At 31.9% G+C, this 12425-nt stretch overlaps 1 protein-coding gene across 2 annotated transcripts in view; it reads left to right on the top strand.

The window, feature by feature from the left end:
* The window catches only part of Scp2 (Sarcoplasmic calcium-binding protein 2), a 152027-nt gene extending 141941 nt beyond the window's left edge, over nucleotides 1-10086 (top strand). For both annotated transcript variants that reach the window (XM_088262245.1, XM_088262244.1), the window contains 2 exons: nucleotides 8252-8464; nucleotides 9706-10086. In XM_088262245.1, the coding sequence (XP_088118371.1) occupies nucleotides 8252-8464; nucleotides 9706-9816 (324 nt within the window). In that variant the 3' untranslated portion in view covers nucleotides 9817-10086. The remainder of the gene's footprint in view (nucleotides 1-8251; nucleotides 8465-9705) is intronic.
* The last annotated feature ends 2339 nt before the right edge of the window (nucleotides 10087-12425 follow it).

Below are 12425 nucleotides of genomic sequence, written 5' to 3'. Positions count from 1 at the left end.
TTTTTACAAAAACGTCATCATTGACTATATGATATCTTACTAGCTTAATATTGCCCTGAAAAAATCCCAAAGGATTTTAAACTTGGAAGTAAAATATATTGACTTAAATGACTTAATATATATATATTTATATATATATATATATATATATATATATATATATATATATATATATATATATATATATATATATATATATATATATATATATATATATATATATATATATATATATATATATATATATATATATATATATATATATATATATATATAGCGTGAAAAAACTGCAAATATACGCTTGGGACAGAAACGATAATTAGTTTACCTAGGTATCAGCCTCCACAGTGTAGTGATTAGTGCGTTTGGCTTTCTTTCGTATATTTAACGATCAATATGACACTACATACTTCTACATATATATACAAACAACGTAAAGGAGCTTAGATGAAGGAAATCATTGCTGTATGGAATAGGAAATGGAAGAATAGTAGGTGGAAAAAGTGTACTCGGAGTTGCATTCCCATACCCGTACAAACATCGTTAACAATCCATCCTTGAGGTGAAAGTTAGGTAATGCCAGTTATAAATAATGACATCGTAATTGAAGAGTATAGTCTGGCGAAGATATGGAAAAATCGGTCCATACTGAGGAAAACGAAAACCCGTCTAGTGAAATCTCTTGTATTCTCCATTGCGCTGTATGGAGTGGAAACATGGACACTGAGGAAAAAGGAAAAACATATGCTGGATGTGTTTGAAATGTGGTGCTGGAGGAGGATGCTGCGCATTCCTTGGACTGCAAGACGCACAAACGTCTCCATTCTCCGCGAACTGTCAGTGACAGAAAGACTCTCCACGACTTGCAGGAAAAGGATTCTGTCCTACTTTGGGCATATCGCCAGAAAGAACGAGAAGAGTCTTGAAAAACTGGTAGTAACAGGTACAGTTGAAGGCAAGCGGGCAAGAGGACGGTCTCCAACAAGATGGACAGACCAAATAAAGGAATTAACCGGATCCTCGCTAAACGCTGCCATCAAGTTGGCCCAGGACCGGGAAGAATGGAGAGGACTTGTGCACCAAGTGCCTGACATTCCAGAAGACCACGACGCTCAGCATTGAGCAAGAAGATGAAGAAGAATTGAAGAGTTTTAAAATATAATTAAATAATTAAAGTATTAAAAATCATGTTAATTGTATTTTTTGTATTTATAAAATAATTTTCTCTTTAAGTTTCACTGGTTTAAAGTGACAATAAATTAGACGTCTATATTGGACCTTTGTCAAGTTAAATGGTCGTATTTGCGGCTTGGTGTACAAACACGAGTAGGTAGATCTAGTTGTTGAAGTATAGTTCTTAGAGCAAAGGCTGTAAGGTTTACTTTCCTACACAGAGGCTAATCCAAAGAAAGCTTTGTGTGCCTGTGAAATTGTAGCCGCACATTGGTTTAGGATTAGCAAAGTACCTACCTCTATTTAAAATGGATTTAGCGAACGTTAATACCTAAATAAGCATATTTGGGTTTTTTAAGGGGAGATACGAGGGTTTTATCCATAAAAAATATACTAGGCCTAAAACACATCACAAGAGAGGAGTTGTATTTTTTGAAATCCTTTTGCGTACAAAAATAAGTATTTGTCGTACATTTCTATGTGTTTTTGTAAATGATTAGTAGTCAATAAAATTGCCACCTGATATCGTTTTCTTATACATAATAATAAAATATGGTCGTTTTTTATAATATTTTCTAAGCATGCACTGCATTCCTTGACGTTTTATACCATGTATGACATCTTGAAGAGAAAATAACATTTATAAAATTGAAAACTCAAAAACAAAATCTAATAAATACGGATGTGTGATATCGCTCTCACTCTCAATTTATATTGCACGCTTTGTAATAAACTAACGTAATATTTACATATTTACAAAATTCGAGCTACACATATCGCTCATTCCTTTCAAAAACGTCATATATCAAAAATCGTTAAATTTTCAGTTGTGCTTGTTTTCGGAATACCCAGAAAATGTACTATATCCCAGCAAAAGTAACATATTTTTAATTTAATATTTACCCGCTACAGGGCAGAAGTGTTGTTTTTGCATTTTGAAGAAAAGGTATTGTTTAATTATTTTCTTAAATATACTATATATTTTTCAAATGGAGAAAAAACATTCAGGTTTTACCTAAAAGATATGTTGCACAGTAAAAAGTTCAATAAGTGGCTTATTATTTATTTTAAATACATTTTATTATATTTTGAAATATTAAAAACGAGGGCCCAGAGCAGCCGTGTACTAAGCTTTGAGAACAGGTGTTTGCGGAGAATCTTAGGCGTGCGGTGGTTTGACTTTGTGAGGAATGAAGAGATAAGGCGTAGGACGCAGCAAATCTTGGTCACAACTGTCGTCAAAAAAAGGCGATTCAGTTGGCTTGGCCATGTACTCCGCATGCCTCCTGAGAGCCTTAATCAAGCTTGCCTCTTTTACAAGGCATCAGGTTCGCGCCGCCCAGGACGACCACTGCTGACAATTCGTCGGCAGTTCTCGTCAGAACTTCGGGACGCGGATCTGACTTGGGAGGATGCAAGAGAGCTGGCAGCCGACAGAAAAGCCTGGAGACAGTTTGTGGACTCCATATGCTCCACCTAGGGAGCGGATATGGTTATTATTATTTAAAAACGATCTCCTGAAAAATCATGTTTTTTGATAAATGACGTTGTTGAAAGGAGTGAGCGATATGATAAAAATATCAAAAAAGTAACAATAAACTTCTTTATTAATTGCTTTTTACGTGAATTTGTAACAATGAAATATATAAAAGATTTAGTTTCATAATTATATTTTCAACTGCTTTTTTTACATGAGTAACTTTTCGTTAGAAACCTAATATTTATCTCACGGTTTGTAAGACTCCCCTCTTAATAATGTACTTATAGTACTTTTGTGTTCGAGTTAAGTGAAATTGCCTAATTAATTATAAATCAATCATTTCGTGTGACAGGTATATTCTTCATACATAATACATCAACCTAAGAATTATTTTATAAAAATCAATAAGGAACACTTTAAATATCTTTTATTTGTAAACGACACATGTTTCATACTATTTATTAATTCGCAATTAACCTTAAGGAATGAGATATTAATTATTTTTAAAAAATTAACACTGATTTCGTACACTTATTAAGTTTTATATCTTTAATTGATTCGGCAGTCACTTTGTGGTAAATACTATCAATTTTTAATTAATGTTTTACTTAGTAAATACCACTATTTAATCTATCCATCCATTTTTAATTATTTTTTTTAAATCTATCCATTTTAAATTAATGTTTTACTTAGTAAATACCACTATCAAATAGTGGTATTTACTAAGTAAAACATTAATTTAAAAATGTTTTATTTCATTACATAGGACTAGTTATAATGATACTAATTATTTTTGTGATCACCTGTTGATGAAAACAACTGTAGTTTTCGAAACTAGTCATGTGCAATGAAGTAAAACTCAATAAGTGGTTTTATACAAGTGTTAAATTATTAAAATAATGAACAATTGTTTCATTAATATCTGGGTATGACAAATTTTTTATGATATTTTTATATTAATTGCGATATTTGTATTTGTTTTTTGTATTTTAAAAAAATGAGTTTTTGCTCATAAAGTCGTAAATTAAAATATGAATATTGACATCTCAACAAAAATGAAGAAGAACATAAAAGACTGGGTATTTAAAGGGCTTACGACCTGTCACATAGCCTGGTACTCAGTACCAGGCTATGTGACAGGTGGAAAAATATACGTGAGACATTCATTATTCTACCCATGAATAACCACACTACCCAAATTTCGGATTTTGTTTGGCCACGTTTTTCACATATGAGTTGTCGGCATCATTTTGCATATTCTTCTTCATCTATGTTGAGACGTCAATTTAAATAAACTCTTCAGTCTATAAACCCAGATTTGTGAATAAAGATTTATTAGTAAAATATGAAATTATTGTTAAATAAAAACCGATTATAAAACAATTGCTCCTACTACGTAATAAAAAGAGTATCCTTTCCGTAAAGGTTTCTTTATACTGTTTTTTTTTTAATATTAGTCCACGATAAATTTTTCACAATGCTTCGGAAAATATCGTAGTCGTACAGGAGAAAGTGACCAACTTACAAAACGTAAAATGTTCAGGAGGGCTACTTTTGCTTGGCAAGAAAATAAACATCAATGCAGTTAGCCATTTTTAACGAGTCAATATATTATACTTCCAAGTATAAAATAGCTTTGGGATTTTTTCAGGGCAATATTAGGCTAGTAAGATATCAAATAGTCAACAATCACGTTTTAACAAAAAAAATGCACTTGAACACTTTTTCCTGTATGACTACGATATCTTTATTGTGACGTAAATGCAATAAGATATATAGATTGCCTACAACCAGGCGCAATGAAGCGGTCACGGCAAATACATCTCCCGATCGTTTCTCGATAAATTGTATTCTTGTATGCATTGTTTATTTCTCTTTGCTTGTACAATGTTATCCGCACTTAATGCTACAAAAGGCATTGTATCCTATTGACGCAGTGCTATTTTTATCGTTAATTACGTGAAGGCAAGATGATCAATCATGCGCTTCAGGTACCAATCCAAGGCAGTATCAAATAAATATTTTAGTGGAAATATTTGGAAAAATAGTCATATTTTTTTACCACTCTGGGAATAGAACCCCGGACTTTCAGCATGGTAACCAAATATGCCGAGTATTACTGCACGATCAAGTATTTCAAATATTTGAAAGAGGTCAGGCCAGGAGTTGGAATAATTGGAAATTGGATCATATATATAGAACATCCAAGAATTTAAGTAGTGTGGTTGTCAATAATGGGTACAATTGGTGAATGTTACACGTGTGTAAAGAGATCACTTAAATCAGACTATAACGGTCGTCAGCCCCGTAAATGCTTCCATATTCTTCTCCATCTTTGACTGTCATAAAATAATATGAAGAATAACTCTTATAATTGGAGATAATCCAGATTTGTGAAAAAGTATTTGGACATACTCAAAATGTTGTACATAACTTTTGTGTTCCCATCAGACTACCGGCTATTAGCTGTGACTTGTTACATAGGAACCGGAGAACTTTACCAATTAAGGATTTGCCCGAGGAAGCTTCCGTATGCATACATTAAACATTAAAATCTTATCCAATCTATTGTTAACCCTTTGAATGATTAGTTTTAATAAAGATTATATTTACAACATTTTGAGTGTATCCAAATACTTGTTCACAAATCTGGATTATCTCCAATTACAAGACTTTATTTTAGTGATTTTTTTAAATATAATTTCACTTGGTATATACCATTTTTTCTTAAAATCTATATTGACACGTATTTCGATGCATTCCGCATCATTTTCAAACACCGTAGGTATATAATGAAATATTCAGAATGCATCAAAATACATGTCGCAATAGATTTAAAGATGAAGTAGTATATACCAAGTTAAATAAAAATTAAAAATGGATAGACACGACCACAAAGTGACTATCAAATCAATTAATGAAATTATACTTCAATAATTTTTTTAATTAAAAAAGAGAAATATTTGTGTTTTTATTACATACAAAAATACTTCAATTTCATACTATTTCTGTGAGCCTAAGCGGCTCTTTATTAAAACTGTGGTAGAGTGGGTTTGAACCGAGAAAATCTGACTCAAAAGTCCTCGGCACTAACCACGGGACCACAGGCTGACACAGAGATTTACAAGTATGAAAATAGTAGGTTAAGTACTTCATCTGTTTCATAGAGAATATTCTATTATATTGTAATTCGTGCGGAACTACGTACTACATTAATATAATGAATCATTTCACCAATCCTCGTGCGATACATTATATTCACAGTACATTTATTTCATTACAAAAATTACAAATTTGTCGTTTTCCTTAAGTACCTACTAATGCCCGGCGCGGGGTTGCCATTAATCTTAAGAAAACGTATTAAGGTCAGAGGGCGGAGCCAATTCGAAAATATTTACATAACTTACAACATGCTAATGTGAAACCAAAAATAAACAACACCAAAATATAATTGGAAACAAAATTCTGATTTAATCTATTATTGGACAGCTTTATATAATATTAATGTGCATAAATAATTGAAAATCAAATTGATATACACAACTAAATACATCAACAACGCTAAATTAATGCGCTGTGATTTATTTTAATAATAATAACAATAATAATAATGTTGGATGATTTATATAGCGCCATATTCGTAAAATACTACATCGAGGGCGTTTATACAAATATGTTATGATAAAATGATAATTATAGATATTTAAAAAAAATTAAAGAAAAACGTCGTCTATCGGCTGAGTGTGAAGGGAGGAAAGTGGAGCCGCCGTATTATTGATGTGTTTTTTTTTTTAAAAAAACATATATTAATTCCAATAAATTAATATATATATATATATATATATATATATATATATATATATATATATATATATATATATATATATATATATATATATATATATATATATATATATATATTACATTTTAATTAATTAGCCACATTTTGATAATGCATTTACATCAAATAAATATAATATTCCACACCATATTTCCGCAAATGCATACAAAATACAAAACTAATTAAAATATTTGTGAATGCGTCTACAAAACTAAATAAAATTATGATAATTATTTAAAATTCCTTAGTTTGGTTCCTTATTGATAAAAAAAAAACTAATTTATAGATGGGCCAAGAGATTTCCTTCCCTTGCAACTAGATTAGTAATTTAATTGGAATCTGGGTTTAAAATCTTAATTCAATTTTTTAATGGCGTTTTCTATTATCCTTTGTGTAAAATGCTACCTAGAAACGTTGTATGCAGTAGAAATACTAATAAGGAGATAGCTACTTTCCTACTTTAATCACAGCTACTCTCGACTCCTTGCAATCTCCTGTACACTTTTTCCTTAATCAGATCGTACTAATGAACTTACGAGACGCTGCCCGCGCGAAAATTCGCTCGTTTTGTAGCAAAAGAGAACGAAACATTTACTTTATACAAATTTATTTTTTCATTTTGCATTAGTGAAATATTAGTAAGTCTACCAAGTATTTGTATCCACTGTACACATTTATTTTTATCGGTCATTTTCCATACAGGTATTATAGACGCAGGCGTCTATAATGCAATTTATTAGATCAGATTAATATTTAATTAAAAATGTAAACGCAGTAAGCTCCCCTATACCGTTGAGATAGGTACCGCGTTATCGGACGTAACGTCAATGTTTCAAAATGAATTTTAAAATTGTAACCAGCGAAAATTACTGAAATGAGTCATTATTAAATTAAAATCCAATTTAAAAACATCTACTCTCTATAACGTTCTCTCCGATAACGCGGTACTTATCTCAACGTTATAAGGAGGTTTACTGTATTCTAATCCATTCAGTCATCTCAACAACAACTGTCATCCTTTATAGGGATTGAGTACTAGTAAGTACATACATATCGTAGTCGTACAGAAGAAAGTGACCAACTAACAAAACGTTTAAGGGCATTTAAGTGACTTTTCCTTGGCAAGAAAACAAACATCAATGCAGTTAGTCATTTTTTAAAAAGTCAATATTTTATACTTCCAAGTTTAATATCCTTTGGGATTTTTTCAGGGCAATTTTAAGCTAGTAAGATATCAAATAGTCGATGATTACGTTTTTGTAAAAAATGCACTTGGTCACTTTCTCCTGTATGACTACGAAATTTGCAAATACATACTTATTACATTTCATTTTGACAGCTGTCAAAAAAAATTACACTAATACACGCTAACATGATAATGTTGTCATGCAAACAAATGTGGCTGTGATAAGTGGTCAATCTCTCGGTCCTTAGATGTCAGTCAAAGTGTTAAGATGGCTGACCTTCGTTTTCATCTTGTCATGTACTCTTCTTATTCATGAGACCTTTGACCTCGACTGCTGGATATAGTCCTCTTTCCTTTCTTTCCATTTCCTCTGGCTCAAGCAGCAATCTCTCGGTTGCTGCTGGCAGCCAGTTTTTACCCTCACAGCGACATGTCGTCGGACCATCTCTTTTGGGGTCTTCAGACACCTCTTTTGTTCTTCCAAGGTCTCCATCGTAAAATTCTTTTTAGTTCATCTTGTATCATGTACTCCCCTTATCTTATTTAATACTTATTTTTTGTTTCTTCCCAGGTGTCGGTGGATGAATGGTGCTCCATGTGGGATGACTATGCGCAGAACCCGGAGAGGGCCCTGGAGTGGCAGCAGCGCTACATGAACTTCATGTTTGACCTGGAGGACGCATCTAACGATGGTTCCATTGACGTGGATGAGTTTACAACTGTCTGCTCCTGCTACGGTCTACAGCCGGCTGAGTGCAAGACTGCTTTCCAGAAAATGTCCAAGGCAAGTTTGATTCCTCAATATTTTAGACATTCAATGTGATCTGGCTTTAATCTGAAGACGATGAAGAAACGGTATAAAAAAATGATATGAATGAATGGTGATGAAAAATGTAGATACATGTATATCGATTTACAAAAAATCAAATAAAAAAAACTTTTTTTCGATGTCGATATACATGTATTACATGTATATCAACAACGAAAAATGTTTTTTTTTTTTCCCAACATTTTATAGCGAAACATTTTAGGCCGTAAATCGAAAACGTTCCTTAATTGAAGAGGGCCGTTATAGCGAAATGCCGTATAAAGAGCGGCCGTATAGCGAGGAATGGGTGTATTTACTATTCAAAAATATTTACCATTTACTATTCAGAAATAATTTGTTTTGGCCCATAAAACCATTTTTAATCAAATATTTCATATTGAAAATGGAAGTACTAGATGTAACACCTTTGTGTATATAAGATTAGTTTTAAAAATAGTCAAAAGTTCTCTTAAAATTAACATTCAATAAAAACCGATATTTAAAACCTTGCAATAATGCATTATTTCATGAACAGAAAAAAAACCTACCCTTTTACCAAATAAAATCATCACTTGGTCTTGTCTATTTTTTAACAAAAAACCCGCAAAGCCTCTATTTTAGAGGCTTATTTGCTGGTAGGGTAGTAAGGAAAGGGAAGATAGATATAAAAAAATATACCAAATTTCAGCAAAACTTCAAATATTTGGCAATCAAACATTTCAATAAACTCCCTAAAGAAATTAAAAAAATAGATGATATAAAAATCCTTAAGAAAAAAATTAAAGCTCTATTATACATTTCAATCTAAAAAAAATATTTTTAAAAAAAACTATTATTTCTTTTATTATATAACATTAAACCACGAGTGTAAGTCCCTTTCCAAGCACAAGAGCACGAACTCTTTTATGGAGAGGCACAGCGAATCGAAATATAAAAGTTCTCCATATGTATAAATGATTCAAATGTATTATGTTAAAAATTAAAATGTTAATATATTAAATGAATAAAAATAAAAATAAAATAAAAAATACCATACATATTACATTCAATTTGTTAGTTTATTCTTATTCCAGTACTCTTTAACAAAGTTTTTTTTTATAAAAATCTCTACCTCTACTTGTCAAGAATGATTCAATATTCCTTCATTTCCGTGTATTGAAATAACTAAGATTTATTTGTTTTATCATCTCTAATTTAAGCATAACTTTTTGTTTCAGGGCAAGGAAACTGTGTCCAGGGAGGAGTTCCAGGAGCTGTGGAAGCAGTTCTTCTCTTCCGAAGATCCCAACATTCCTGGAAACTACATCTTTGGCAAAACCAACTTCTAAACAATTAATCACTTGACACTGCATGTCACAGTTGTATTGAATTTCAAATTATCCCTATCCTTTAGAAAATTCGCTTCAAGTAGGCATATTTCCATTGAATACATTCAATTTATCATTAGCGTAAAATGTGTTACATTAATGTTGTGTGAAATTAATCATGTCATAGAAATTCATTATATTATCCATATTAAATATCATTGTGTATTCAAATATTTAACGTAAATGTTTAACCAATTCAATATGTATTAAAATTAGTCATAAAATCACAAATATTGTTTTTATTTAACAATTCCCAATATTCCTAAAAAAAAACCTAAATTTTGTGGCTATATCTATCCATTTTTATTTAAGTTTTACTTGGCCTACTTCTTCTTCTACATAAGCCCTCTGTCCTCCACTGCTGGTTATAGGCCTCTTCCCCTTCTTTTCCATTTCCAGCAAGCAACAACCGAACGGAGGAAATGGAAAAAAGGGGTTAACTTGGTAAATACCACTTTTTCTTCAAATCTATTGTGACACGTATTCTGACACCATATACAATGTTTAAAAATGATGCGGAATGCATCGAAACACGTGTCAGAATAGATTTTAAGAAACCGGGTATTTACCAAGTAAAATATAGATTAAAAATGAATACTCACAAACTTAAATTTATGACTAAAATTATTATTCTTCTATACATACATTGTGCCACTCTACGTTGAAGGTTGAGAGTCATCATGGCAATTTTCACTTTGTCTGCAGCCGCTCTAAACAGCAACTTAGTGCTACAGCGGAACCACTCTCAAGTTTTTAAGCCTGGATATTCACATTTTTCTTTTCTGCATTTACATTCAACTTTGCCTTGTATAATTATTTTGTTTTTCAAAGTTCTATAGCTTTCTTTTCTTTACAGCATCTATAACTTCTCTCTTTTTTACCCATGATTCTGTCCTAAGCAATATTTTTCATCGCACCGGTAGTTCTTTTAATAGGCATAACTATCAACAAGTTGGTGCAGTAAATTGGAATGTGAGACAATTTATTCTTATGTCTGATGGTAACTATCAGGAAATTTATAACTGGTTAACTGCATTAATAATCATTCAGCGCAACAATTAATAAATTTAACAAAAACAAACACAAATACATATTCCTTCTAGTCTCCAAACATAGGACACAAAATGCCGTACCTTCTTCTAGTGGAACAGAAGGCCTGTTGCCAACACTCAATAGTCCGGCTTCTCCTCGGGAGTCTTACGTAGTTTTTTCCTAGCAATAAGCAAATGCTGAGAAGTTCCCGACTGACTCACATTAGATAATCCCTCCTTTTCCCCAACACAGAATAAATTGAAAAGTGTTTTAAGCTAGAAATAACCAAAATCCACTAATGATCTATAAACTTTGTACATAATAAGCAAGGTAAATAATAAATGCAACTCGCATCTAAAAAAACTATTTTAGCCAAGCAAACACCAAAGAGATAGAATTGGAAGAGCCACGGATTATACCCAATGTCTCACGTAGTGTCGAGTTGTAGTCCCGTGGTTAGTGTCGCAGTTTCTGGGTTCGAAACCACTCTATAACAATTTGATACCTATTTTGAACAGTGAGCCGCTCAGGTTCACAGAAATAGTATGAAATGGAATTATTTTTGTAAATAATAAAAAACACAAATAATTCTCTTTTTTACTAAGAAAAAAAAACGAGGTCTGCTGGCATTAGGTAAACAGCTTCCAGTCCTGGCCAAAGTTGAACATAGCATTTAGAGAAGATCTCAATAACTTCATTATTCGGTCAATCCGTCTTTTGCCTTTTGCCAGCTTACACTTAATCATCCCTGTTACTGAGAGCTTGCTGAAACTTATCTTTCTGGCAAATCCCCAAAGTAGGAAAGAATCCTCTCTGCACCTTGTGTTGAAAGTTTTTCTATTTCTGTATGTTCCTAGAGGATGGAGCCAATTTCCGAAAACATGTTTCAAGGTGTAAGCTATCTATTATTGGGATCAGTCAAGGAATATTCTAATTAACGTATTTGGAGAAAAAAAATAACATCCGACCGCTCCTACAATAATTAAATCTCTCCTATAAAAACATTTTTGTTTTTTTTGTTCGGCTTCCATGGCATTCTATAGGTATTAACAACTTTTTTTTAAATAATTAAAGGTCTTGATTTATGAAAAAAAAATTAAATAAAATGGACATTGTAACATTTTCAGAATGTGTAAAGTGAATGTTGAATGCATTAAAATCCAACTGGACTTATTTTAAAGTAATGATTTTAAAGTAAATTTGTTTAAATTTACTGAATGAAGTTTTGGCCTGTTACTAACAAGTTTTTACAACATTTTGAGTGTGTCCAAATACTTGTTCACAAAATCTCACATACTAATATAAGAGTTTCTGCTTAATAAAAAGCTTCTTTACATCTCACCAATAGATGTCTCTAGTGAAGTTCTAGTGATTCATGAACAAGGTTTCTAAATTGGTTCATATATATAGAACTTCCAAGAATTTGAGTAGTGTGGTTGTCAATAATGGGTAGAATTGGTGAATGTTACACGTGTGTAAAGTGATCACTTAAACCAGCCTATGACGGTCGTAAGCCCCGTAAATGCCCAGACTTCCAT

This window comes from Brachycentrus maculatus, unplaced genomic scaffold, assembly GCF_059751285.1.
Source record: "Brachycentrus maculatus isolate JH-2025_06_01 unplaced genomic scaffold, ASM5975128v1 h1tg000176l, whole genome shotgun sequence".
Lineage (NCBI taxonomy): Eukaryota > Metazoa > Arthropoda > Insecta > Trichoptera > Brachycentridae > Brachycentrus > Brachycentrus maculatus.
The sequence above is the reverse complement of the archived record's forward strand: the minus strand, read 5'-3'. Positions and strand labels throughout refer to the sequence as shown.